Here is a 27,586-nt window from a genome sequence, read left to right on the forward strand (position 1 = left end):
TGGAATTGAAAAGTTAGTTTAATAATTAGTGCTGTCCTGCAGTTACAAACTATTCAGACATGCTCCTTAAGCCAAAACCTCATGCCTTGAACAGTCTGCATTTGCTAAAACTGTAGTGGCTAAAGTGCATCAACGCCTTGCTTCTCTTCATCTTCTACTTGGCCTTCTTTATATAAAAATGTCAGAAGGAAAAGTGCCACATCCATGGATGACCAGTAGGCAGTGTGGGAAGTCATGGCTGACCAGTACCTACTTTCTACCAGACCCTCTTTGAGCTCAAAATCGATCCGATGTTCTAACTCCACTGCAAAGGAGAAGAAAAAAAAAAACATTTGTATACATTCAAAACATGTCAACAGTAAAATATGAAACTAGCCAAATCCAAATATAACCAAACCAAAGCATTTCTATTAGTAACAATGGAATACAGTGTGCATTATTGCTTTCAGTAAAAATGTTCAATGACGTAAATATGTTCTCCCAAGATGGCATTTGAATCAGTCCCTGGAACATCTCTGTAACTGGAGTTAATTCCCCTTTGTATTTTCTCACTTTCTAAAAAGGCACCCAAAGAAACATGTTTCTGCAAATATGACTGTACAAGCTCTCGCTTAATTAACCAACGAAGCCCTTTCCAAATTTTAAGATTTATTCTAAATCTAAATGGATGCCCTCATGTTCGCTGAAAAATCTACTGTACAATAAAGCATTAAATTGTATGGCCCCCCTTTTATATTCATATAATGTAATAATTTCCCCATTAAAAACCTCTTCTCCAGTCTAAATAACTCAAACATACTGTAACTAATCTTTCCTCCAAGACCATCCATTCCTTTAATTAGCTTAGAATCTCTTTGTTGGACTATTACTTCTATTTCAACAATATTGGAGACCAAATTGCACTATAGAGTCATTCTAGATGCGGCCTTAGAATTGCTTTGTAAAGAAGGACCCTATCCTCCTTCAAATCTATACACCTTCAATCTTGCTGGCTTCCTGCAGCTGACTGGCACTACTTGCTCATTATAACGTTTTCTATTCATGTACAAACAACATTACTAATAAAAACAGACTGTAGCTTAAAATCACTGTATCAAAGCTGGCAAAATCCGATACCTTATGCTCATGGTGGACAAAATAGGTGGAACAGTCCAATATGCAGCAAGGGGACAAAATATAGCTCCCAAGCGATGGGTTCACAGAAATAAGAAATCAACATTGCATTTGTATAATGTGTGCTAATATACCCCCTTATAAACAAGGCAGTAACCTAGGTTTAAGTTTGTAGTGAAATATACAAAAGTTGTAATGAAATCATTAGCAATAATACACTGACATGTGGAGTCCAGTAAGCCAGACATGCTGTGAGGAAGAGCTTGGGAGCCAGTAGAATTCTGGCTTAAAACAGATTTCTTCTCTTCCCCTTCTGCTGAATCTTTAGCATCATAGCCTGGAGTACCAGTTGCACTAGAACGTGCAAATCTTGAAAAAAGCATTCCTCCCAGCCCCTTTCCAATGCTAGCAGCACCTAAAGGATAAGGAATAATAATATTAGTCATCGGTCTGCCATCTTCTGACAATAATTGTTTGAGCACAATTAACAACACCACTATTTAAAGCATAGCATTAGTGACAAAGGAAACAAAAATGCATTTATATATGTATTTTTGAAATGCTTCAGTTTGCCTCTCCAGGGCTGGATTTGTGCACAGTCCAAAAAGGTATGGGCCTAGGTTGGCAAAAATTTGGGGAGCATGCTGCCTGCTGGCCATATCTTCACTGGGAAGTGGGCAAGAGATTTAAATGGCTCTCAAAATCTCTACCACTTCCCAGTGAATATATGGCCAGCAGGCAGCATGCTCCCCAAATTTTTGCCAACCTAGGCCCATACCTTTTTGGACTGTGCACAAGTCCAAGCCTAGAGAGTGTGGAAGCAGAAGGCATAAAATTAAAGCTACAATATGTTTGATCCTTGCCAGCAGGCTTTTACTAGAGAACATACTGCTTTCAACATTTCTTAAATTTACAAATAATTTATATAAAATACAAATCCATTTTAACCAAATCCCAGCACTTTTTGCTGGATTCCACAAAATCCTTAGTTTTCAGCCAAACTGAATACAAAAGCTTTGGACAACAAGAGTTAGAATACGTTTTTTTATTCAGCACAGAATGTGGTCTGGTATGTGTCGGATAGCAAAAATTATGGATTTGGTGCATCCCTAATATAAAGGGTTTGCCTTACCTAATATACTTGCTTTGCCAATATTTGTTATGGATTCCCCATAATGTCGACGAGGCAGGACTGGTGAAGTACTTGGGCTCGGTATGCTTTCAGTATCAGACATTGAGGTAGTGTCCTTAGATGGATTGATAAAACATGGTTTTATATGCTTGTAAGGTAAAGGATTTGTTGTGTTAGAAAAGTGGATCTGAACAGGTGAAACGTTGTTGTAGTGCTTTAGTATTAAGGGTTCAAGTCTATAGGCCTGAAAAATACAAACAAAGTGTATGCATTAACACAAAAATACTGGAAACAATATCTTGAAAAATGTAAACAATTAAAACACAATTATTTCATAAGTAGATCTTTTTTTGCTGCCACGTATAACAAATATAAGTGTTTTAGATGTGCATGTCAAATTACAAGGGATCATTTTACTTATCCTTGGGACGTAAGTGCTAATGTGCTAAGGTGTGAAAGAGCAACCCCCTTATACATACTTAAAAGCACTTGTGCCCTGGGGAACACTGTGCTCTGCAAGTAGCAGCAGAATAGGTGTAAAGAACATAGTAATGGAAGCACAGGCCAGCCCTGTCCTTACCAACTGCCATAGTGTAGGAGGTAAATACAGGGCCCTGTTGAGGCTTTTGTGTTCTGTTGATCCTTAACTTGTATGTCTGAACGAGACACAAGGTAGAGGGAATGGCTGCAGGGATGTGCACGTGCCTTCGGTTCTTTGCATAAGTTACAGTTATTCATCAATATTTTGGTAATATCTAATTTTTTACTTTACATTTGATACATGCATGTGTCAAATACATAACCTTGTGATCACTGTAACAGTCTTGCATTCAACTGCATACAGAACAACACACACACCTTAGGACAATCCATAACTTCCTGTATTGCAGAAAACAGAGCTGTGATGAAAACTTCTACAGAAAAATGTTCCCACACAGCCGGTTACATGTGTGTTTACTTAAATCAAAGGAATTGTTCATGGTGAAAATAAAAACTTGGTAAACTGATAGGTTGTGCAAAATAAAACATGTTTCTAATATAGTTAGTTAGGCAAAAATTTAATGTATAACGTTGGAGTGACTGCTTTTCAGCTCTCTCTGGTTACCACTGATTGGTTACCAGGCAGTAACCAATCAGTGACATGAGGGGGGACCACATGGGTCATATCTGTTGCCTTTGAATCTGAACTGAATGCTGAGGATCAATTGCAAACTCACTGAAAACTGGGAGATCGGTATTTCTGGGAATTCGCAGAATTACATGGAAATCGCCGATCTCCCAGCAGCTTACCGAGGATGCGGAAGATGAGTGGAACTCCGCTGGAAGGATCTGCGCCGAGGGGTAAGTATGGAGTAGGGGGCATTTCCCTGGGGGATTGTTAGCCTGGGGGGAGGTCTACGTGGGGTGGGGGGTACAGGGTTTTTTGCAAAAGGGTTTCCTTCTCCTTTAAACAGATACTTTGGATCTTACAATCAAAGCAAGTCTGAATGAACAACACTTACCACTGGATCTGCAGGGTGGAAAATATTGAACAAACGATTACAAATAGCTTTAGGCAAAATGTGATCTTGAGTTCCACGGTTTCCTGGACGGATACCACGCAAAGCCAAAAACACTGCTAATGGAGATCCCATACAAAAAAAATTCTCAACCTAAAGAAATAAAAATGGGATAAGTGACGCAAGGTAACATCTACTTTGCCAGCTTTACCAAAACAACTGTGAACATAAACAGTGCAACTGAAGCACAAAAAATTGTATGATATGGAACATAATAGGCTTTGTTGTCTAAGTAATGTTCCCCAACCCCCCTTACTCTCTTACAGTTGCTGGATCTGAATTTGTGATCCCTCTCTATTTGCCTGAACCCAGAAAGAAGCATTTGCAAAAGTTTAAAAACTATTATATTATGACTAGAATCATTATAGCAAGTGGCTAATGCAAAGTAGTGCCCATGTTCTGTTTCACTTAAAGAGACAGCATACACCTAAAAACACCTTTGCTTAAACCCAGGGCCAGAACTAGGGGTAGGCAGAGGAGGCATGTGCCTAGGGCACAATGGTAGGAGGGTGCCAGGCATGTACCATTTCTGAGTACATACCCATAGTTCTGGCCCTTGGTGAGGTGAAACATCAGTACCAGCGCTTGCAGAGCTGTGCGTCTTGTTCCCCCCTCGGCTTGCAGCAGTCATCTTGCATGCTTGCACACGTGCCTTGGGAGCACAGGAAGCTAGGCTTGGCACTGCTTAAATTTACCCAATAAATACAACTTGTTCTTAAAATGCATTCGGATTTCCATTTTTTCCTATTTTTTTGCAAGCACCAATTTCAAAGTTGAGTTTTTCATTGAACATCCACTCCCTCTTATAAGAAGGGGAATTTGTTTAGCGCTCTTTAGTTTAAACCAACAATCCTCTCCCTTCTTTAAGCAGCAGTCTTTGAGCAGCTCATTATTATCAGAGGCTTCTTAGCGGACACTCAATTAGTTGATGTACTCTGCAGGATCAGGAAGTGATAGAAGTGCTAAATTAAAATTGGCTTTAATTCTTATTTAGTACAAGAATTAACAAAAAAAACACATATTTCTTATTTAAAAGGATACACAAAAACACAAGCTCGTGTTCAGAGGGTCTGTGTATACTGCCACTTTAAGGATGCACTGAACCACAATTGCCATAACTAAAAGTGAGCGAAACTCAAAAAAGTTTTTTTCCTTCAGTTAGCTAGTCACATGAATTTAAGTGTTCAGATTTGGTTTGGCTGAATACTGACATTGCGTCTGTTGTTTGAACTGCAGCGCATACAAGCAGTGCACAAAATGCCCTCATGAGAAGAATGTATCTCCAGTATGAACACTGCTCTGCATTTCTATTATTTTGCTTATCTTCCACGGTGTGCTGTGAGCTGAAGGGATGGTTTTGCTCTGGTTCAGTGCTTAACTTCAACCACCACTGTGCTGCTTTATCTGGCCACACTAGTGATCCGGCATGGAAAATCACTAAACAGTACCCTAAGGTAAGCAACTCAGCGTATCCTCAGATGTGGCTCATACAGCAGGTCTCTACAGCATAAAAATCCACCACTCAGAAGAGCAAATTTAGTTTGTAATTTGAGATTTATATCCCTTTCAAGCATTGTAAATGTTTTTTGTGTGCTTTTAAAAAATTGAAGCTGTATCACATTTGGCTGTGTGTTATGAAATACCAATATATAATTTAAAATTAACTCACCTTAAATTTTAAGGCAGGTGCATTAGCCAAAGATGTTGCTTGAACTTCATGTAATCTAACTTCCAGTTCTCTTAAACTAGTGAGTAAATGAAAATATTTATTCAACATTTTATTTTCGGATATAAAATTGTCTGCCCAATGTCTAAAAACTTTTATAGTACTTCTTTTTGCAACTACTTTTATCGGACTACCCTCCTTGAACTAAAACGCCTCCTGTATATATGAATAACATAGTACACAAAACTTCCTGCTTTTCAGTTCTCTAAACAAGTTAGTAAGTGACTTGAAGGGGGGCCATATGGGACATAACTATTCAGTGATTTTGCAATTGATCCGTAGCATGCAGCAAACGGTTATGACCAGGGCCGCCATTAGAAATCATTGGGCCCCGTTCAACAATATTTTCAGGGGCCCACCCTGGCCCCAAAGCCCCACCCCAGATCCCACCTACTCCGCAGCACAGCTAAAAGACCACACAGACATCAGCAATAAAAAAGGTACCCCCCCCCACAAACACAAGTTATAAAAAGCTATTGTTGGTCAGGGCCCCCTTATAAATTAAAAAAAAAAAAAAAAAAAAAAACGGTTTTGCCAGGGCCCCCCATAAAAGTTTTTTTTTTTTTTTTTAAAAAAAACAATTGGTGACCAGGGCCCCCCTGGTCACCAATCCCTGATGGCAGCCCTGGTTATGACCCATGTGTCGCCTCCCCCCCAAGTCACTGATTGGTTACTGCCTGGTAACCAGTCAGTGGAAACCAAGAGAGCTGAAAAGCAGGAAGTAGTGTTCTTACTATTATGTTAGACATCCAGTCACTCCAGGCTTTATACATTACATTTTTGACTAACTATATTAGAAACATTTTTTTTTTTTATACTGAGCAATTCCTTTAAGACTTTCATAAAAGCTTGGGAAAATACTAACATTAAAGTATATTTTCATTAAACAAAGCCACTGCAGAAATAAAAAAAGAAGGCATTCCATGATCAAGGAAAATATGTTTACATTTTCAGAAAAGACAAAAGTCATTTGAAGTTTTCATTTTTTGCATATCCTGGTGTTATTGGTCATTTTAAATAAGTTAAGGAGGGAACATCTATGATGACTAGGGAGAAAAAAAAAGTGAAGAGGAGAGTATCAGGAAACCCTGCTCACTGCCAAGCAGGAGCAACCTGTTTGTGATGATCTTGTTTTTTTTTTTTTTGCTACCAAAGATAATTAGGTGAAAATCCTTAAGTAGATGGCATACCGTTGTTTGGTCAAGTAAAGCTCTCTAAGGAGATGTTGCTCTTCATAGTTAATCCCTTGAATATCAGTATCATCATCTTCCTGTTGTTCATAAAGTTGTCCAGGATTCCACCCAGTCATGATATCATAAGTTATAACACATCCCAAAGAATGGGAAACAATTGAGACTTTTCCTCCTTTCTCTTCAAATTCAGGATTTCGGGAGCAAAACAGGGTGTAGAGACGATTTAGCTCCTGCTGAAGACCTTTCACTAACTGAGGAATATTAAAAGGTAGTGGGAACATTTTTATCTTTTGGATACATATCTTATAGATCAGCACATTTTGCATGCTTCACAATTTCAGTCCTAAATCAATCTATATTTAAGAGACTGGGAGTGTGGTTTACCAAGTACAGCTGCTCAATAACAGATACACCAGGGCTGTGGAGTCAGTACATAAATCCTTTGGCTACAGTTCCACATTTTATGGTACCGTCTCCAACGCCCATTTTTAAAGGGATGTCCTGTTGCTTTGCACTGTTAAAACTGGAGTGTTTGCTTCAGAAAGACTACTATAGTTTATATATACAAGCTGCTGTGTAGCCATGGGTCGGCCACTGAAGCTGGAAAAAAGGCACAGGTTACATAGCCGATAAGCCCTGTCCAATAAATGGTATTTTATATGTTACTTGTTGTGTAACCTGTGCAAACACAGCTGTCCCCGTGCATGATAACAATATTACTTTAAAACGCTTTCATTTTTTGGTGTTACTGTTCCTTTAATATACTAATGTATTTTCCATATTGAAAAGAAGATAAGTACACAACATACAAGGCATTTTATCACTGACAAAGCTCAAAAATATAAACCATATCCTTTGGTAATTCTAAACCAAACTAAATAAATCAAAAACAATTGGAAAACCTAAAACAACTTCTATATTAATTGAACCTGGCATATAGCTGCAGAATAGCTGTTAAATACAATCCAAAATTAAGTATTGTTTTAGAAACAGTATTGTTCTGCCATATTCTCCTTCATAGAAGCTCTTAAATCTGATTTGATTATTTTCAGTGCTTGTATTTAAAGTTATTTGGAGTTGGAACATTTTTGGCAACTCCGACTCCAGATACTCAAAACTGCTTTATCAGCTCTGAAATACTCTAATACAATTATTTAAGTGGTCAGTTGTGTTTTTTTTTACTAATGCCGATGCATCTGCATGTGGGGCACACGCAGGGAGGAGGCACTATGGAGGGCAGTGGAAGGGGCTTTTCACATGGGGGGGTTTAGTTCTCCTTTAAGGTCAAAATGAAATCAGTCACCGAATATTTTTCTTGACTGCTTACAGGACAATGATTTTGCGTGAAGTTCCCTTTAAAAGTGTAATAGCAGAACTGTTTCTCCAGGATTAAATGTAGTATTTCAAAACTTCTTAAAACATTGGAAGTGTCTCAAAAACGATGTTAAATTTGGCAAGTTATTCAGCCTACCCCCAGTTTTTTCCTTTAAACTTGGTAGGAATGTGGGTGACATGATTAAGAAGAAAGGTACACCTACCCCTGTGGAGAATACATCTAAGGTGGGTACCTATCCCTGCCTTAATTGCGGGCATTGTACCGGCATTATTAAGGGCGATTACGTGGTACACCCCTTGAGTGGTACAAAACACAGCATTAAGGGTTTCCACACCTGCAACTCTCAGGGGGTAATATACTGTTTAAAGTGCCCATGCGGCTTGGCATACATTGGCCAAACAAGCAGACAAATTAAAATACGGTTGAATGAACACAAGGCGGCTATCAGGAATTATGAACCACAGAAGGAACCTATCAAAGGGATAGGTGAGAAAAAAAGAAAAAAAGAAAATTTGAAACATTTCTGTATAAACATTTTTTTGAAAAAGGTCACCGAGTGTCCCAATTAAGGTGGCAGGTCTTAGAAAGGGTTAAGGCACCTGATCACATCCTTAAACAAAAATTGGCACAACGTGAAACATTCTGGATCTGGTTATTGCAGACACAGGTTCCTAGAGGGTTAAACGAGGAGTTTAGTCTGGCTTGCTTCTTATAACTATTTACAAAGTTGCTAAATACGTTAGTTGCTTATTTTTTTCCTGTTTTCTTACAGATTCTCCTAAGTTGATTATTGTTTCGATACAAAGTATCTAAGGAAAGGTAATATCTAATCCTTCCTTATATAGCCGTATTTATAGAGCTTTTTGTACTTTTTATGTTGCTATTGAACTTTACCTCCCCTGAACATTGAACATTTTTCATTGGACTTTTTTCATTTTTCAGGATCAATATGTATACAGATAAGGATATTTTTCCAATGATTGATATGGACTTTTTTTGACATCTTTTTGACCAAATACGTGTATTAATATCTCTCTGATCAAAAATGTGGACTGATATTTCTGCTAATTTAATTTGTACATTGATATGTTAATTTTTTTGAAACTATGTGGTTAATTAGGGGTTAACCTTGGATTTGGGATTGAAAGGCACACCTACACTGGTTTGCCCTCTACTTAAGGTGGAGGTGGGGTCTGCACAGCTCACCTGACGAAGGGGTACGCCCCCGAAACGTTGTTTCCTGTTTGGCATTGACAATAAACACGGGTTATGAACCCTTAAGCATTCGTGTGCTGGAGTTTCGTCTTATTGAGTATTTCAAAACTTACCTTTAAATCCTTTTCTACAGCAATATAAAACTGACAAAAGAAAATGAATTTTCATTCACAAAAAAAAAAAAAGTACTTTACCTCATCTCTGTACAGAGGACTTGTATAGTACATTATATCCATTGCACTGCTGTTCAACATGTCCCTTATGCCACGTACTTTATCTGGTGTAATCGAATCTACAGTATCTGAACAGGAAAAAACAAATCTTTGAATGAATGTATAGAGTATAGTAAAAAAAAGTTTTACAGTGCAAGTAAAGATGACCTGTGTTTAGTGTGTAAAGAGACTTTACTACTGTACATACATTTAATATTCGCCTCACAGAAGTTTAGATTCATAAATTCAGTACAAGTTAATGAATGAAGGAATATCAAATGGTTGATATTTGTAATGGTTTTCAACAGGCTGGAAATTATAAACAAGACTTCAATGATACCACCAAGCAAATAATGTCATCAATCAATCCAATCACCCGTCTTCTCAAAGCAAAGAATATTTTCACCTGCTGGACTGCCTAAAAGAACCAACAATTTGTCAGCTAGACCAACGACAGAATCACATATGGACTGTGCAGACTTGCTAAGAACTGCATCCAAAGCAATAATAATAAATAATGTCCAATGGCATTTTATAACATTCATGATCAGATATGGGTTTTGGAGATCCGTTTGGCTCTATACCAAGGGCTATTAAAGGGGAAATATTGTGAAAATGAAAATTTAATATAAGCCTCATCATGCTGAAATAAGAAACTTTCTAAATATAATCAATTAAATATTCTGCATCAAATAATCAAGTTTATCTTCTCTTCATTCAGTCTTTTTGGGTGTCAGATATTCATTGACAGTTAGATCCAATATATCTTATCGAGGAAGCTCATTTTCCTAGCAGATGAATTAGAGCTCACTCAAATAATGGATTCCAGTATAAACAAAAACATTTTTTGCACAAATCCTGCATGTAGAAAAACATGATGTCTGGTGATTTAAATAGAAAGAGCTCTAATACATCTTCTTGACAAAAAGAGCCCCCCTAAGACATGTTGGATCTAACGGTCAATGAATATCTGACGCCAAACTCCTGCATGAAGACAGAATGAAAAGAAAAAGATGCTGAGAGAGGGATAGTGAAGATAAACTTGATTATCTCAGAAACAGCACAGAATGTTTAATTGATTATATTTAGAAAACTTCTTATTTCAGTATGCTGTAGCTTATGTTAAATTTAAATAGTTCCCCTTTAAATTGAATATTAATAGAAGCTATTAGTAGCTTCTCCTCCTCCATTTCCCTCAGATCATGTTATTTGTCCATCTCTATACAAAAATAATAAAAAATAAATCTTTTGGGAAATATCCATGTAATGTTCTTTTATATCACACAGGGTTTTCTGGAAGATATAGCAATTATACAAACTATAATACATAACTATTCTAACTTGTAAAATATTACAGATTAAATTATTACTTCTATTAAAAAGGTAAGTGAGCCCTGTGCTGTATTAGCGTTATGTAAATCATATATTACCTCCATCAAGTGTAAGTTTGGACCGCCACTCAACAGGAAGGAATTCTACATGATCTGTTACAAGGTTGGAAAAGTGCTTTTCTTCAATTCTCCTTGCCGTGTCTCTCATCCTTTAACACAAACATATACATTAATCCTAAATGAGAAAAAATATTAAGAATGCTGTATACAAATCCTAAATGCAAAAAAAAATGGAAATTATCAAGTGAATTAATTTCTATGGCATGGAAAGTGCTCTACAAAATGTAAACACTGGCTCTTAGAGTCAAGAATAGACAAATAGAGACCCAGACTAAACAAATTTCAATTTCAAATTTCAACATGGGTTCAAAAGGACACTTGGCCAAACTTTTTTTCCCTACTGTTTTCACCACATCAAATCTATGAGCCAAACAGGACACACAGGGATACTGAAGCTTCTCCATGTTGGTTCTTTCAAGGTATATAATTACAATACTGGGCTCAGATAATCCTCCTGTATAACAGACTTCTGTTTATCTGTGCACTCTAGTTAATATAATTTCATATTACTTCTGTGCAGCTGCAGAACATTTATAGATTTCCATTTTCTCTACATTTAGAATAGGCTATTATAAACAGATTTCCTAAAAGCTATGCATATATACGCATACCAGGAGACCTTTGAGAACACCTTTTGATAACACTGTGATCAGACAAGGAGATACATGTTATATTTGTGTATGACTGTGGCATCTGAAAATACTCAATTCAATTTTTTAAAAAAAATGTTTGCTCCTTGACAGTTATGTGTATTGTTTGACAAATCACTATCTCTAAATAAACAGACTGAAAAAAGAATAATGGACATGAACACTCAGACTTATCAAAGGGCATCTATTGAAGAAAAACATATTTCCCCAACAGAGATGGAAAATGGCAGAGCCTGAACTCCAAATGGGGAAAACAATACTATTTGTGGAAGTTACACCCCTACAGTGTATTGCACAGATCTGACAATGTAGGCATTTGCTCAATGCAAGGGGCTGTATATACCAGATGCAAATACTGAGAGAGTGCCTCGGAGCCAGGACACTTGATGCATACATGCATGACCCGGAACCAAAGTCACACATCTGCTGTCTTCTGGGCACTCTCTCAACATGTACATGTGTGTGCTTCTATATAATCACATGCACCAGGGTGATCATGTAGCGTTGCCCTCCAAATGATTTTTATGGCCCTACAGTCTGCTTGTAGGCTCCACAGACCTCACTCTATGACACTTTCATTTTAACTCAATCTGGCCCTAACATGCTGTATGACATACAATTGGCCCACTACATGTAGAAAGTTGGACAGCACTGCTCTATGTCATAAGTAAAGAAATTCTTATTAAAGGAGAAGGAAAGGCAAAATTAGAAAACTATCCCAAAATGTTGACAATTACCCCCTGTCCTGAAACGCTGGGTTATATGATCTCTGTGTGCCCTTTAAAACCTCTGCTCACATTCCAAACTTATCAACATTTCAATAACTTTAAGGGCGCCATGTTCTTAACCCTATACGTCACTTCCCCATTAAACTTATATCCTCACGGACTTCCCTGTGCTTGTAACATCGTTACAGACCTCAGTCAGACAAAACACGCAGCCTTCCCTCCCCTGTTCGCAAAACTATCTTGTAAGCGGAGCGGGAGTTTAGCACAGCATTGCGTCTCTATGGTAGCAGAAGCTCTCTCGCTCAGCGTACAAGTATTGCGAACAGGGGAGGAAAGGCTACGTGTTTAGTCTGACTGAGGTCAGTAATCATTATTTAATTTATTTGTGTGTTTAACCAACGATGTTACAAGCACAACGTTTAAATAGGCTGTTAGAACCAAGCATAGATAGTGATGACGTTTGGGTGTCATGTGACTTGAATATCTTCGTTGCACAGGGAAATTTATCTGCACATGCCCAGGGCACGGAGGCATGGTTGTGCACATGTGCATGCCCTGAGATGGGGATTTTTATTAAGAGACTGGCGTGATATACCTTCAATCTACTTTGCAATAATTTCGAATTCGATTTCAGATTAATTTCACAAGGAAACCAAGTTGGAGATACGCATCTGGTAAGCAGATCTTAACATACTGGCCAGTACTTTGAGCTGTATTTGTATTTTGACTTTAGTTCTCCTTTAAGAAGGCTGCTAAACAAGTGCTGGAATATCAGAGTAATTCAAACACCTTGTGATTATTATTTAACAGAATACACAATTGCTGTCAAGCCAGTAAGACTCATTGGAGGGCAAGTCCCCTATTTTTTTTATCTAATATGTATACTGTATTTCAAAGATGATAAAATATATGTATAAATATATAACTCACGTAGCCGTATTTTTAATAATTCTTCCTTGGTCCATTTTCTGTCCAATTCCATGGACAACAAAGACAATATGAGTAATATCCACAGGTTTATCTTCATAGCTAGCTTCTTCAACATAACCTCTATGAAGCCGTGTTCCACTACTTGAAGCTTCAAGGAATACATAAGAGTAAAATAAGTACCCGTTATATTTAACAACAAAAAAAGAACTGGTTTTCTCACTGTGCACAGGAAAGCGACTTTGCATGCTGCTGATTATATTCAGAGAAGTGCAGCTTGATGCCTTCTTAGAGAATACAGTTAGAGATGGTCAGATTTCAGTTTTACTAGATAATGTTTATAGATATTATCTAGCTTCAAATATACCCTTACGTCCGAATTAAAAGGGACGTAAACCCAGAAATTAATGGAGGTAAACTTCCACAGGAGCGCCTCTGTAAAATGTTTGCGATATACCGTACATTCATACGTTCTTTTCTAAGAAATTAGCAGTTATAGACCCTGTACTCTGTACTCTGCTTTTCGCTCAATAGCCGTCTCTGACAGACAGCCATTAACCTTTGGCTTTACAGACTATACATGAAGTGCATAAAAAGTGTATAGACAGTTTAGGTTCACTGACCTTCAATGAATGCGGTTGAGCCAAAAGCCTGGTTTTAGCAAAAAACAGCAATATCAAAAAAAAACAAAAAACTAAAACCAGAAAATGCAAACTGCAGAAATGCTCACACCATAATTGTAATCTTACATCAATTATTGTCTGTTTATATCCTTTTTAATTTCTCACAATTACAGGTACCGGTATCTGTTTTATTTTCTTCCTGTTCACTAGATAAGTGTTAACATATATTGTCCAGTTCAATTCTCTTGCCATAGTTTTAGCGTGAATAACTTCTGAAGAGAAGTGCAAGAAAAAAATTCAAAATACAAACTTAAAATTAGTTTATTCTTGTAATATTGTTTTATGTAAACAAAAAAAAAAACAAAAAAAAACTTTTTTGCACATTTTGTTGAATCCACTTCCGCAGTAACAGAAGAGGTACATATGAGTAAATCTGAGCTAGGCACATGGTTCGAGAGTGGTTTTTACTCACTCTTAGACTTTTTGATGTTTCTAAACCTTCAGTTACACATTGCACAGCGAGTGTTGCAGGTTATCTAATTGTTGAAACCATTAGGCTTCTAAAATTAAAAAAAGGCGTTATACAACTGCACTTGGGAGACTGCAGTAAGTACCCAATGTGAGAATGAGTTCCAGTGGGTTTGCTGGTGTCACTCAATTTCTATTTTGTTGAATGTATGTAATCTTTGAAGAGCAGTTCCCTGGAGCATTTACCCGTGACAATTGCAGATGGGTTTTCCTCTTGGAATCTGAATTGCAGACTCTAAGGGGGGAACTTGTGATATTGAGGGGCTGCAAACATGGGGAGGATAGGAGGATCACGGCGAAACCACTGGTAGGGACCAGTGGAGTGGGGGTGGAGAAGGAACAGTGGAGACTAATGAGGGATGCAGGTTTGTTACAGTAAAAAGTGGAAGGGCAGGGCCACAGCTTGTTCACACCACCAGATTCACCATTTTGGATGAAGATGCTGAGGAGGACAGCTTTGAACTGGCAGGTATGGAGCAGGCAGGGTCTATAATACAGGTGTGGGGGGGGGGAGCGCTATGAAGGAAAGGCAGAATACAGTTTTAGGAAGATGAATATGGTAAACTGTTGCAAGGTCCCTTAATGGCAAACTGTCTGCTACTTGCCTGGTGCTAGGGTTGGACATGCAATTGAGCGAGTAAACAGATTATTGAAGGGTCCTGCAAGGTTCTGTATTGGGTCCACTTTTATTTTACTTGTTCATTAATGACTGGTGGTGGGTATTTAAGTATGAATCTGTGTTTTCGGATGACACAAAACTATGCAACCCAATTAATTCCATCCAGGATGCAGCATTCGTGCAACAGGATCTTGGCAAAAGGGCAAACTTGTAAGCGGCAGATGAGATTCAATGCTGATGAATGTAAGGTCGTGTACTTGGGATGTAAAAATGTGCGAGACACTTATACCCTTAAAGGGACTGCTCTAGGCAAATCCATAATGGAGTTCTTATAGATAATAAACTTGCATGAAGTGGGGGTATCATGTTACACGTGCATCATTTGTTTCATGGTTTGCTTTTCCTTGTTTTGTCCCATCTCCCCTCCTGTGGTCCCCTATGATCTGTTGGTTTACAGCACTTGTCTGGTAGTATATGCTAGGCTCCATTTTGAACAGCATCTATATGGCTAGAGTGGATCATATTATAATATTTTGACCTATCTGGATGTTCACTGTTAAACGATCTTCTAGGTGCCATTCTGATTGAGTAAACGGTCTGCTGACATTCCTGAGGTTGTACGTTATTGCTATCTCAAGACAGATCACACTTATGCTTAGAAAGGGAGGCAGAACGGGGGTTAGTGTTCCACTTTCCACAGCTGGTAAAGCCCCATTTAGAATATGCTATGCAGCTTTGGCCTGCAGTTCTCAAACAGGATATTGAGTCAAAGAAAGGCAACTAAGCTGGTAAAGGGTATGGAAAGTATCTCATTATAAATAAAGAAAAGAAAAAAGGAGGAGGAGCTGCGGGGTGGGGGGGATATCATAACTATGTATAAATAGGGATAACAATATCTCCAGTGCTTTATTTACCAATAGGTCCATGCAGAAGACATGAGGGGCACCCATTCCAATTAGAAGAAAGGGTTTTAAACAGTGAGAATTGCAGTTGTAGAACTGTCTCCCTGAATCAGTCATAATGTCAGATATATAATTTATCATCTGACTCTGGATGCCACAGAAAAGCTTGGGAAACAATTGGCCTATGGTACACAAAGGAATTGACAAGGAAAAAGTCTCAGAAATGCTCACTTAGGCATGGAACGTTGTGCCAGACAATTTTGGCCACTCGGTCCATTTTGGTTCTCCATGTATTTAACTAAAATGTAACAGAAAAACGCAAGTCTTAGCAGATTGTTCAGCTTGTAAAATGGTCAGGTGTCACCAGGCACTTCTATAGCACTGTGAATCCCTGTACATAAAGCTTTGCCTTATTGTAAAATACCTGACATGAAGGCATCCATATTTGTGACGTGCGGATCAGAGTTCTCCCTGACCCGCACCCAACCCTAACCCGCCCAGCTAATACCCGTGACCGATTCCGGGGGTCCTTTTATAGACCCGCGCCCACACGCCCCGCCGATGACATCACAAAAGGGGTGGGGCGAGCAGACGCGACACTATAAAACTGGAACCTGAAAGTCGGCATTTGAAGGTGGCGGGTGGGGAGAGCTGGAGAAGAGCTCAACCCGCGGATCCTGTGGGTATCAGGTCGGCCCGCACATCACTAATCCATATGTATACAGATGGCAAAGGAAAAATTACTTTATTAAAATACATTTCATTAACTATAAACATTGACATAAAAAATGCACACAATCAGAACATGGTAGATTACCTTAAAATGTTTATTCCTTGCGAAAGTTCTCTATCTTCTATTAATTCACTGAGGCTTATAGTATATACAGCAAAAAGTGTTTCAAATATGTAGTTTATTTTTGTTTTTTGGTGGTATATTTTCATCCTATCCCCAAAAGCAGTATACTGCAGTATTTTAGCATTTTACATTTCAAGGTTTTAAAGTCCTATTGATATTTATACAATACTACCTACTATATCATTGCAAAGCTTCCAAAAAGAATATTTGCTTGACCTTGAAGCTCTACATAAGATTTAATAAATGTTTTCACGCACATTTAAAAGATATAGAAAAATAATACCATAATCAAAAATCCTACCTTTTGAAAACCCAAGCTTCTGTGTAACAGTCCTTGCTATTTTGGAAGTTGTTGCATCACTATAAAGATATACTTCATCCAGGCAATGCCAATCAACATGGCTACGACTCAACTTTAGACTATGAGTAGCTGAAAAAGAAAGAGTACTCTTGAAAATATCACATCCACAGTGTTTTTTTAAGTATAAAATGTCCATGCACATAGCCACATTTCTTCTTCTCAGTGGTTATTTTAAGTGTTGTGCAACAATCAACCCTTTTACATGCCAAACTATGCAGCAAAGTATAAGAAACAAACATAGAACAGTCTATTAAGAAAGGCAGAAAATACAGATAGAAAGACAGAAGACAGGGTGGTACTTTGCAGCCTCGAGTACCAACATTGTTTCTAATACATGACATTTTATGGTGTATTTTATAAAGGGGCAACTGCATAAGGAGTCAGAGGATGGTGGCGTAAGTATCAGGAGTCAAAGGCAAAATAAACCGCCGTTCCAGAAAAGCCCACCTTAACTACCTGGCAATGCCCCCATCCCCGCACTGTGCATTAGTAAAAAAAAAAAAAACCTTGAAAAAAGTCTGACCCGAAAATGCAGAGCAGTGCAGCAGAGGCAATTAAGGGGGGCTTTTTTGGTACGGGGGGGGGTTTAGTTCTCCTTTGAAGGCCTGTATCTGTCTTGAAAGTGATCCAAAAGAACCCTCCATATATAAAGGACACGGCTGACTCCTCAGAAGTAATTTGTCTTATACTTAAGTACAAATAGAAGCGAGTGGTTTACAATCATTCCTTATATCATAAGTTTCATGGAATTTTAAAATAAGAGCCGCCTTAACATTTTGGTAGGGCACTCTGTGCAAAACAAAATAAACAGTTATGAATACATTTTAACATTTAATATTTTATAGCTTCAGCATGATCTAAGATAAAGGGAGTCATTCCCAGTTTGCGTACCAGTGCACTAATGCGCACAGTTTAAAACTTTATGTTCTCAGGTATGTCAATGTCAAGTGTGAAATCAGTGCACTCAACTACTGATTGGACAGTTTGTCCTTGATTTAGTTCAGGTGTCATGAGAGTGCTGTTTCAGGAAGAAAAAGAAGAAGCATCAATGAAATCAATCCTTATAAAACACAAAAAAATATATCCTTATACAGTTGTTAATGCACAAGTATGTCATCAACAGATATAACCACTACTTTAAAATATAATACATTACCTTACAGTATATGGTTCTGAAACCCTAAACTCCTCTGTGATTAGCAATATAAAAATTACATAGTATAGGCATGCAAAAAGACTGTTTCCCATGATGCAATGTGAGCATTTTTGTAGAGAGAAGAGCTTGCCAATTAGATCTTGCTGGTGCAATAGTCACTCAAAATCTCATGAATCTCTAAATTATAAAGTGATGTTTGCAGTAAATTTGTGTATTTAGTAATTTCAGACTAATCATTTATGGGAGTGCAACAGTGAAAGCAGGAACTAGAAGGATGACTCATATACCATTTAAGACTGGCCAGAGTAAAGCAACCCTTTACACAAAAGTCCCAAAACATATCTTTCAAATTCTATTTTAGCCATTTTTGCAGTATCAAGTGCCAACAATACCCTCAAGCATTAAAAATGTTGTTTAAATGTGTCTACGTATGTGAAAAGCCTATGGACTACAACTGACAGCATCTAAAAGCCAATAATCAATCTACAATGAGATAAAACTGCATAGGTACTGTACCTTCACAACGCTTTCTCTTAGCACATGGGGCCTTAGTGATCTCCTTATATCCACTCCATTTGAACAGAAAAGGGAGGGAGAAGGGAGGAAGGTGGGAGATAACTATCAAAGTAAAGACAATTAACTTTAATTCTGCTGTGAAATATATTTATCAGCAGCAGAATCACAGTAAGCTCATTACAAAACAAGACATTTACACTTTTATATTTTTGTCTTAAATGGTATCTCAAAATGGTCTTAAAAAAAAGAAGAAAAAAAAGATTGTACTGTTATTCTTTGCTAGGTTATGGAGCATAGCATAATTTTACATAATATCATAAAATACAATCACTCCCATGAGATAGATACTGTTACAAAAGGTTTCTCCCTACTTACTTTTATTACAAAATCTTAGGCCTCTAAGTGATACAAAGAGTACAAGAGATTGTAGCAGATAACACCAAACTGAAAATTCCTTCTAAGAGAAGGAAAATAAAAAAATTAACCAACAGAGCATACAAGCAGCTTTCAGCTGCTGGAACTCCCCACTCTCAGCCAGCTTTTGGTGGTGGGGAAGCAGAATTTAAAAGACTACTACTAGTATAAATTTGCTCGGTTGCAGAAATCCCCCCCCCCCCGCCTCCAAGAGGGCTGAGAGGATGGTTCCATGGAACTAACCTAGGCAACTGATCCTGTGCTATCTTAGTTTTTTTTTTTAAGCCAATGCCAGTGTTACACAAATCCTAAATGTAAAGTTTTCCTTGAAGATTTTAAAGGAGAAGGAAATTCCCTGGGCGCAAAAACCCTCCCCTGTGTTGCCCCCCCTCCCTCCTCCCCCCTGGCCTACCTGTCACGCCGGGCAAATGCCCCTAACTTGTTACTCACCTCTCTGCGCAGGTCCTGTCCATGGAGCTCACAGGCGCCATCTTCTCCCAAGCGGATCTACTGCGCATGCGCCGAATGTCACAAAGTTTTCCGATTTCACTTCGTGACATTCAGAGCATGCGCAGTAGATCCGTACCCGGTAAATGCTCCAAAAACGCCGGTCAAAGCAGGAAGAAGACCGCTTGGGAGAAGATGGCGCCTGTGAGCTCCGTGGACAGGACCTGCGCAGAGAGGCAAGTAACAAGTTAGGGGCATTTGCCCGGGGGGACAGGTAGGCCAGGGTGGAGGAGGGAGGGCAACACAGGGGAGGGAGGGGGGAGGGATTTTTGCGCCCAGGGGGTTTCCTTCTCCTTTAATGCAACCGTACAATCCTCCACAGTATCTGACCAATCCTTTCAGCAGGAAGGAAAGGACAGTTACCAGACAAGTGACCACATTCAGTTTATCATTCCTTTGGGCCAAACAATTGGAACTGAAGGAAGGAGGACATATAGGAGACATTGTGCATTGGCAGATAAACTTTTCGAACAGGACAGATCACGTGTGATCTGACAAGATTGAAAGATGTAGGCCAATCACAAAACTCCCAAGTCAGTGGATATCTCGATCCACTTTATTTTAGTGAAGTGTGCAAGATGGGTAGAACAACTGCTGGGGTCCTGAGTTCAGTTCCAGCTTGTTCACCATCTAGAAGGAGTTTATGTTCTCCTAGTGTCTGTGGGTTTCCTCTGAATACTTCAGTTTCCTCCCACACTATAAAAAAAACATACAGGCAGTTAATTGGCTCCTAATAAACATAGCAAGCTCCACTTGAGCAGAGACTAATGTAAATGATATTTACTCTTTGTAAAGTGTTGTGTATATAAATACATAAAATCAAAACAATATAGGTTGTGCAATGCAGCTTCTGGAAAACCACACTGTTCCTGTAAAAGCCAGATTAAATACAAAGGTGATATCACTTTAAACATTTTACGCCTCCTTTCTGCAAAGCAAATTTTCAAGTTAATGTTAGCAGAAAAATCAGGAAAACACAAGCTTGGAAATGAATCTCACCATCCTTGTCGTCTATGGGTTTGGTAATTTCCGTATCCAAGTTGTCCTGCATCTGTTGACCCCTAAAACAAGTAAGGTGATCTTGTTCAATCAAATTGCTTTCTTCTTCATCTAGGGGTTGCCATGTGCCATCGATGAACCACTGACCACGCATCACAGGAATTTTATCTGTTTCTAGAAGAAGAAAATTGCCAAGAGTTCAGACAGAACATTTCAAAATGTTATAAAGTAACTAAAATAAAAAATAACCAACTAATACTTTATAAAATTTATTTTATAGATACTTTACATTTTTAAAATCCATTTTGAATGTCATATGCCAATGTAAACAAGTTCCTACAGGTATAGAACTTGTTATCCAAAATGCTCGAGACCTGGGGTTTTCCGGATAACAGATTTTTCCGTAATTTGGATCTTCATACCATAAGTCTACTAGAAAATCATGTAAACATGAAATAAACCCAAATGGCAGGGTTTGCTGCCAATAAGGATTAATTATATGTTAGTTGGGAACAAGTACAAGGTACTGTTTTGTTATTACAGAGAAAAAGGAAATCATTTTTAAAAATCAGGAGTATTTGAATAAAATGGAGTCTATGGGAGACCGTCTTTCCGTAATTTGGAGCATTCTGGATAACGGATCCCGTACCTGTACTTTATTACTTAACTCTTCCAAGAACGAAAAGCAATAATAAATGCCCAGGAATAGGTAAGGCTTAATTCCTGTGGCCTGCAATGGAATACCTATGTGTAACCATGGTTAATTATGACCAAAAAGTCCTAGCCCTAAGCTGTACAACACTAGAAATGTCTGCATTCTTCATCTTCTTTCTTCGGTCTTTTTCGGAAGGTTCGGTGCATGCGCAGTTGGAGTAAATTTCCAGTCCCGGACCACTGCGCATGTGCCGAAAGTCACGAAAATTTCCGTGACTTTCGGCACAAGCGCAGTTTTTTGGTCCCGGAAATTTACTCGAACTACGCATGCACCGAAATTCTGTCATTACACGAAGATTACCGGAGAAGAAGGTGGCTGCCGTGAACTCCGAGGCCAGAAACTGCACGGAGGGGTGAATAGAAAATTAGGGGCATTTGCACAGGGGGACAGGTAGGCTGGAAGGGAGGGGTCTACCCTGGGTAGTGTTTTTTATAACGGGTTGATTTCTCCTTTAATAATTTCATATCACTTAAAGTTGATCACAAAGCTGAATCCACAAAATTATGAACAATAATAGATGTGTAATTATATAAAATCATATAATATAACTAAGTGGCAAAACAAAGAAGAAGAGAGCAATCACCATATCTGAATTCATTTGTAGTGAAACTGAACATTTGCTCAGTATTGCTTACAATGATTTTTACTTACAGTGGAATTCTTTTCTTGGAGAATATCTGCTAAAAAAGGGCATGTATAATAAACCCTTGGACTTCTGTTCTAAATATACAGTCTATAAAGACTGAAAATTTATTTCATTACCTTTATACATATTTATTTGCTTGTTTATGACTAATACAAATAGAAAAGAGTGGTGCTAAAAAGGCACAGCTGGCTTAACAGAAGGCATGCTAGTTAATGGTCAACCAACAGAGACTGAGCTCAACAGTCAAGTTAGCACTAAAGACCACTTTCTAACCTGCACTGTCTCTCCAAACAATGGTAGCATCTGAACTAGAAGGTGTGCATTATACAACTACAGTGGCCCTTTAAATAGCCTGTGGCTTAAGGGATAAAGCTTAGCCTGGCTAAATCTACTAAAGACACGGACCGAGCAGAAGATATAAGCCTGATGATCTGTTGCTCTGTGTGCCTTTCATGGCATATGGTTTGATTTACTTTAATGTTAGATTCAGCAGTCAAACCATAATGTATCCTATTCAGTATTGCTGCTGTCAGGGCACAAGCTACACTCAATGAAAAAAAGTTTACAGTAACATATTTTCTCTATTCTGGGGAATCCTTTCAACTTCTAACACTTCTAAATTCTAACTTATAGCAACCATGGTTTGCTTTTAAACAGGTGACCTGTAAATGCTACCTGTTAGTTGATTAGACCCGTAAGAAACTTGCACCTTTTATTACATACACATAATCGTGTCACTTTCACAGAGACCAAGGTATTTTTGAAGCTCTGTAACCTTAGCCTTTTCTGTATATTTAATCAACCTCTCAAATACTTATTTTCACACTGTGGAGTGATTGCCATTAGTCTTAAGATATGAAGATCCTTAAAGGGGCGGTTCACCTTTGGAACAGTAACACCAAAAAATGTTTTAAAGTAATAAAAATATCATGGTACTGTTGCCCTGCACTGGTAAAACTGATCTATTTGCTTCAGAAACACTACTATAGTTCATATAAACAAGCTGCTGTGTAGCAATGGTGGAAATTTAAAAAGGCTATATGGGACAGGTTAAATAGTGGATAACAGATAACATTATGTTCTACCAAGCTTTTCTTCTATCTGCTGTGTAACCTGAGCCTTTTCTCCTTTGAGTGGCTGCCCCATTGCTACACCGCAGCTTATTTGTATAAACAATAGTAGTATTTCTGAAGCAAATACAGCAGTTTTACCAGTGCAGGGCAACATTGCATTACATTTTTATTACTTTAAATGTTTTGATGTTACTGTTACTTTAAGTTAACTTTTAATTTTATTAAAGCAAAAAATTGTATGTCCTACAAAAGCCCTATTCATTGAATGGGGTATACTGTCCCTTTAAGATGAAAATATTCAATAATTTGTCCTTCGTGCATTTTTTTTTCTTGTTCACAATGAGCAATATTAACACATACATCCTGGTATAAATACAGTCTTCCTCAAGAAAACCTAGAAAAAGTTAATATTTTCTGCAAAAATGCATGCAGATGCATAAAAAATACACTGGAGTATGGTTTGCTTTTTTTTCTCTCTTAAAGGTGGACATACACATAGAGACCCGCTTGATTGTCGAAATCTCTTGTCAATATTGGGCTCATCTGATCTGGGCTGATCCTAGGGCCCAACGATCAGATTATAATGTAGCCAATAGGGATGGTCAGATGAACGAATAGATCGGGGAAGTCCGTCAGAGGGCCCCACGCACAGGACGATAAGCAGTCTACTCGGTCTGTCAGTAGCTTTTATCGGCCCGTGTATGGCTAGTTTTAATTAACACATTTTAACATGATTTCTCAATAATCTCTGCTTTCTCCTGCAAGAAGCCAGCTTTACATAGGTTAACTTTCTATGCAGAAGCTTCACTACACTATCTTTAACTTTCAATAAGATAATATAGGAAACCAATGTGTGTTATTTTACTACCACAGATAAAATATTAGTTCTTTAATAAAGTTTTTTAATTTAACATGAGACTCTTTCAGAAGTCAACTGCTTACTTCGCTCTACTGTCTGCTGTGCTGTATTAGCAGAATTATTAGTAAGAATTCAGCAATATTTTCGAAACCCACCCCCACACCAGCTAAGCTGTTATCAGACCGATCATTATCAACGTCCAATATCCACCTGGATGACAAAACGATTACAGATCTGTTTAGTCCAAGTGAAACTCTTTTCATTTATGAACTGTTAAAGGAGAACTAAACCACCCTTTAGCCAAAAGTCCCCACTGGCCCCCCTCCATGCCTCCCCCCCCCCCGGGAAAGCAACGGAAATTGCAGAAGGGACCTGAAGAATACCGAAGTGGCGGAAGATAACGCCCGTGAGCTCCGCTGACTCTGCATGAGCAGTCAGTTTTTCTAGAGGGGACACAATTCATGGTTAAGACTGTGCAGGGGGGGGGGCAGTGGGACCTTTGACTAAAGGGGGGTCAGTGGGGACTTTTGACTAAAGGAGGGTTTAGTTCTCCTTTAGCTGAAATGAGGCAAGTGAAATTTTGAGCTTGATCAGGGCTACTGTAATCTAACTTTTTGCTATTATAAAGCACTACTGAAGTTTTTGGTTTGTTTTCCCGGAAATTAATTTCTCCCCCTATAAAACCAGTAATTTGTTCAAATGGAGATAATGAACTCTAAATAAAAACAACCCTTTCCTGCCCAAGCTTCAGTCTTGGTTCAGCTTTGAAATAAAGTGTAAATTATTTTATTACTATACAGACTTAGCAGAACCTGGAAGTTATACAGTGAAATGGTTTCAATTTGGGAAGCACTGGATACACCCGAGTCCGAGCCTTTTTCAGCAGGATTTGGATTCAGCGGAGTTTGAACTAGAGTGACACATTGACTCTAACTACAGCAACTGCAAATGTAGATATTTAAAAAAAACCGCTGTATCCAACAAAAATGTCTTTGCATTCATGAATGTTAAAGTAACAGGCAGCACAGTGCCACCTGTCAATCCAAGTCATCCATGTAATTTAAACCTCTCTGTCAAGATAACCAAACTGCTTCTGAATCTTACGCAGGATCCATGGATCAGGTTGCAATTACAGGTGTGTATACATTGCATAGATAGAAAGACCAGTTTAATCTTTATGAAAGAAAAATAGTCTCTGCTTAAAAAAAAAAGCAAATCAAATAACTGGAAAAATAAATTCTCTAGGCATGGTTTATTGATATTGCACATCTGAATATTGGTGGTAAGACATACAGGTATCTACAATCTCCTGCAAATCAAGAGTACAAAACAGGCTTTTAAAGTTAAGAAACATTTCAGAATGCAAAATACTCAATCATTTTTAGTCTTTTAGCATCAATAGAATGAACACTGCGATCTGCCATTTTTCAGAGGCCAGGAAAAGTGTATAACACAGGTGTTTTTGATTCTGCCAATATAAAAGTGTAGTGAAATGGTGGGATGCCAACTGGGACAAAGGAGTGGATGGACACATGACCAACTTGTTAAGTTGAGTTGACAGAAAACGGCAGACACTCACAGATCCCACGAACAGGCTTGTAAAAGAAAGGAGAACTTTATTTCAGGCCACAAAGTAAATGAATACATAGCCTTACGAGTTTAGCGCACAAAATGCATAAGGATATGTATCCTTTTTACTTTGTCGCCTGAAATAAAGTTCTCAGTTCTTGTACAAGCCTGTTTGTAGGATCTGTGAGTGCCAGCCATGTTCTGTTTGGTTGGATACCTCCACCTTGAGCTGCAGGTCTGGGGCATGTGCACCTAGACTCCAGGTACTACTGGCAAGATTACAAATTTATTGGCCTTGCATTGGGAATTTCTTTCTTTGAATGCCGTTTGTTGACACCTAATTTCCCAACTGCTAAAATGTCTAACCTTAACTCACAACCCCAGTTGGACCACCGCTAAAGTTGGCCATACATTTAAAGACTTGGTCATTTCCACCTTGAGGTGGCCAGTATTGGGCTCATCCAATTGCTTTGTCCTGATAGCATCCCAACGGTAAATACATGCTGTCAGGACAAGGGCCACATCAATAAGGTCATGCAGTTCTTGTCCTGCCAGATATCAATCAAGCAGGCCTGTCAGAGGCAGCAATACATGGGCTAATAAACTGCTGACTCAGTCCTGAAGAATCAAATCGGCAGCCCCTGTATGGTCAATATAAGGCTTGTGTCACTCGTTGCATTTTCTCTGCCTACTTTAGCTTTTTTGAGCTGAAACCTGCCCTGTGTGTGCGCACTGGCGGGTGGATGCCATGCCTGTGAGTGCATGCAGAAGTCAGGGCAGATGGATGTTTTCTCTACCAGCATAAGGGCCTCTTGAGACACTAGACTAACGTCACACAGCCATTTTTGCCACCAGTTAATTGCTGTTAGCGAGGTGTGTATACATGCTTGTTCCAATACAGGCGTTTCCCAGTAACATTAGTAGGAGGTAGATGGGTGATTGGGAAGCCTAAAAAGTAGTCCCTATATAGTCTCAGCCAGAGACACAGGTGTGCAAGTCTATATAGTAAGGAAGATGTACTTGCTGTAACTGGGGCTGTCTCTGGCTATAGTGTAACTAAACTTCAAAATCCCTATAGATAGATACTGATCCAGAGAGAGCCCTGAACAGATGGAAGGAGCGTGTGAGTAGGCTGCTTGCTTCTATACAGATACTTACGGTTCCAGTAGACAGGGTAACACTCTCCCTCGTTCACATCTACTTCATAGAGGCCGCTCCTGACGCACACGGGCTCGACCTTCACAAAGTCGCCAATAGTCACTACGTCCAGTTCTTCGTCCTCTCCACTTTGGTCCTCCGCTGCGGCCGTAGTGAGTTCCCATAACTTGCGATAGGCCAACTCGATGCGCAGGGAGTCGTAACCAATGAAGGGTTTCCATGTCTTCTTGTCCTCCTTGTAGAACCAGCGCACCTCCTCCGGGCTCAGCTCAGTCACCACCTCAACGCGGGGCCTTGAACTACTGGACCTTGTCCGTTTCCTTTCGGGCAGTCGCACAGACGCATTGCTTTCCGGCAACTCCCCATCCTCGCCTTCAGAAGGGGAGCCGCCGGCCAAGCCTGGTTCTGGAGCGAAGTTGTTGAGGTGCAGCTCCAGTTCCAGGCGCTTCTTGCCTGGCGGGGACATGGATTTACAGTGCCGGCAAACGTGAGGAGGGGGCTGGTGAGAGCCGTGGTGATGATGGCGAGGCCGAAGCTGCTCCTCTCCGCTCCAAGCACAGTCTATGTCCTCCGACTCCCCGTCCTCCTCTTCTTCCTCTCCGTAGTACCCGCCAGGCTCCCACTCACTTTCGCCATTGGTTTCCGGACTGAGCGGCGACTGGTATCCTGACCGGTTCATGCCGTTGCCGGCAGAAGGAAGACACGACCGTCTCCACCGTTACACATATAGCTCACTTACATGGGAGCCGCGGGGGCCCGTTACTGAAAGGTCCCTGTCAGCAGCAGTAGTTTTCTACGCATGCGCTCTATCCAGGAGTCTCCTCTTCGGGTCGCGCGCGTATT

The 27,586-nt window shown here is 39.1% G+C and overlaps 1 protein-coding gene across 2 annotated transcripts; it reads right to left on the reverse strand.

The window, feature by feature from the left end:
• ddhd1.L (DDHD domain containing 1 L homeolog) lies at window positions 1-27,586 on the reverse strand. Of its 2 annotated transcripts, XM_018228546.2 has the most exons (13): window positions 26,744-27,586; window positions 20,724-20,897; window positions 18,804-18,905; window positions 17,072-17,200; window positions 13,246-13,393; window positions 10,917-11,026; window positions 9,469-9,575; window positions 6,721-6,974; window positions 5,474-5,549; window positions 3,748-3,897; window positions 2,246-2,489; window positions 1,337-1,528; window positions 3-304 (listed from the first exon to the last, which is right to left on the reverse strand). In XM_018228546.2, exons 1-13 carry the CDS (start codon window positions 27,420-27,422, stop codon window positions 120-122), a joined length of 2,550 nt encoding a protein of 849 aa, XP_018084035.1. In that variant the 5' UTR covers window positions 27,423-27,586; the 3' UTR covers window positions 3-119.

The sequence above is a fragment of the Xenopus laevis genome, chromosome 8L, assembly GCF_017654675.1.
Source record: "Xenopus laevis strain J_2021 chromosome 8L, Xenopus_laevis_v10.1, whole genome shotgun sequence".
Taxonomy (NCBI): Eukaryota; Metazoa; Chordata; class Amphibia; order Anura; family Pipidae; genus Xenopus; species Xenopus laevis.

Excerpts from the sequence above, each read along its gene's own strand:
- ddhd1.L (XM_018228546.2), bottom strand. The coding sequence starts at position 27,422 with ATGAACCGGTCAGGATACCAGTCGCCGCTCAGTCCGGAAACCAATGGC. Across the intron at positions 9,576-10,916 it reads CAAACTTACACTTGATGGAG|ATACTGTAGATTCGATTACA; the intron begins GTAATATATGAT and ends TTTCCTGTTCAG. Across the intron at positions 305-1,336 it reads TGGCTTACTGGACTCCACAT|TGGAGTTAGAACATCGGATC; the intron begins GTCAGTGTATTA and ends TCTCCTTTGCAG.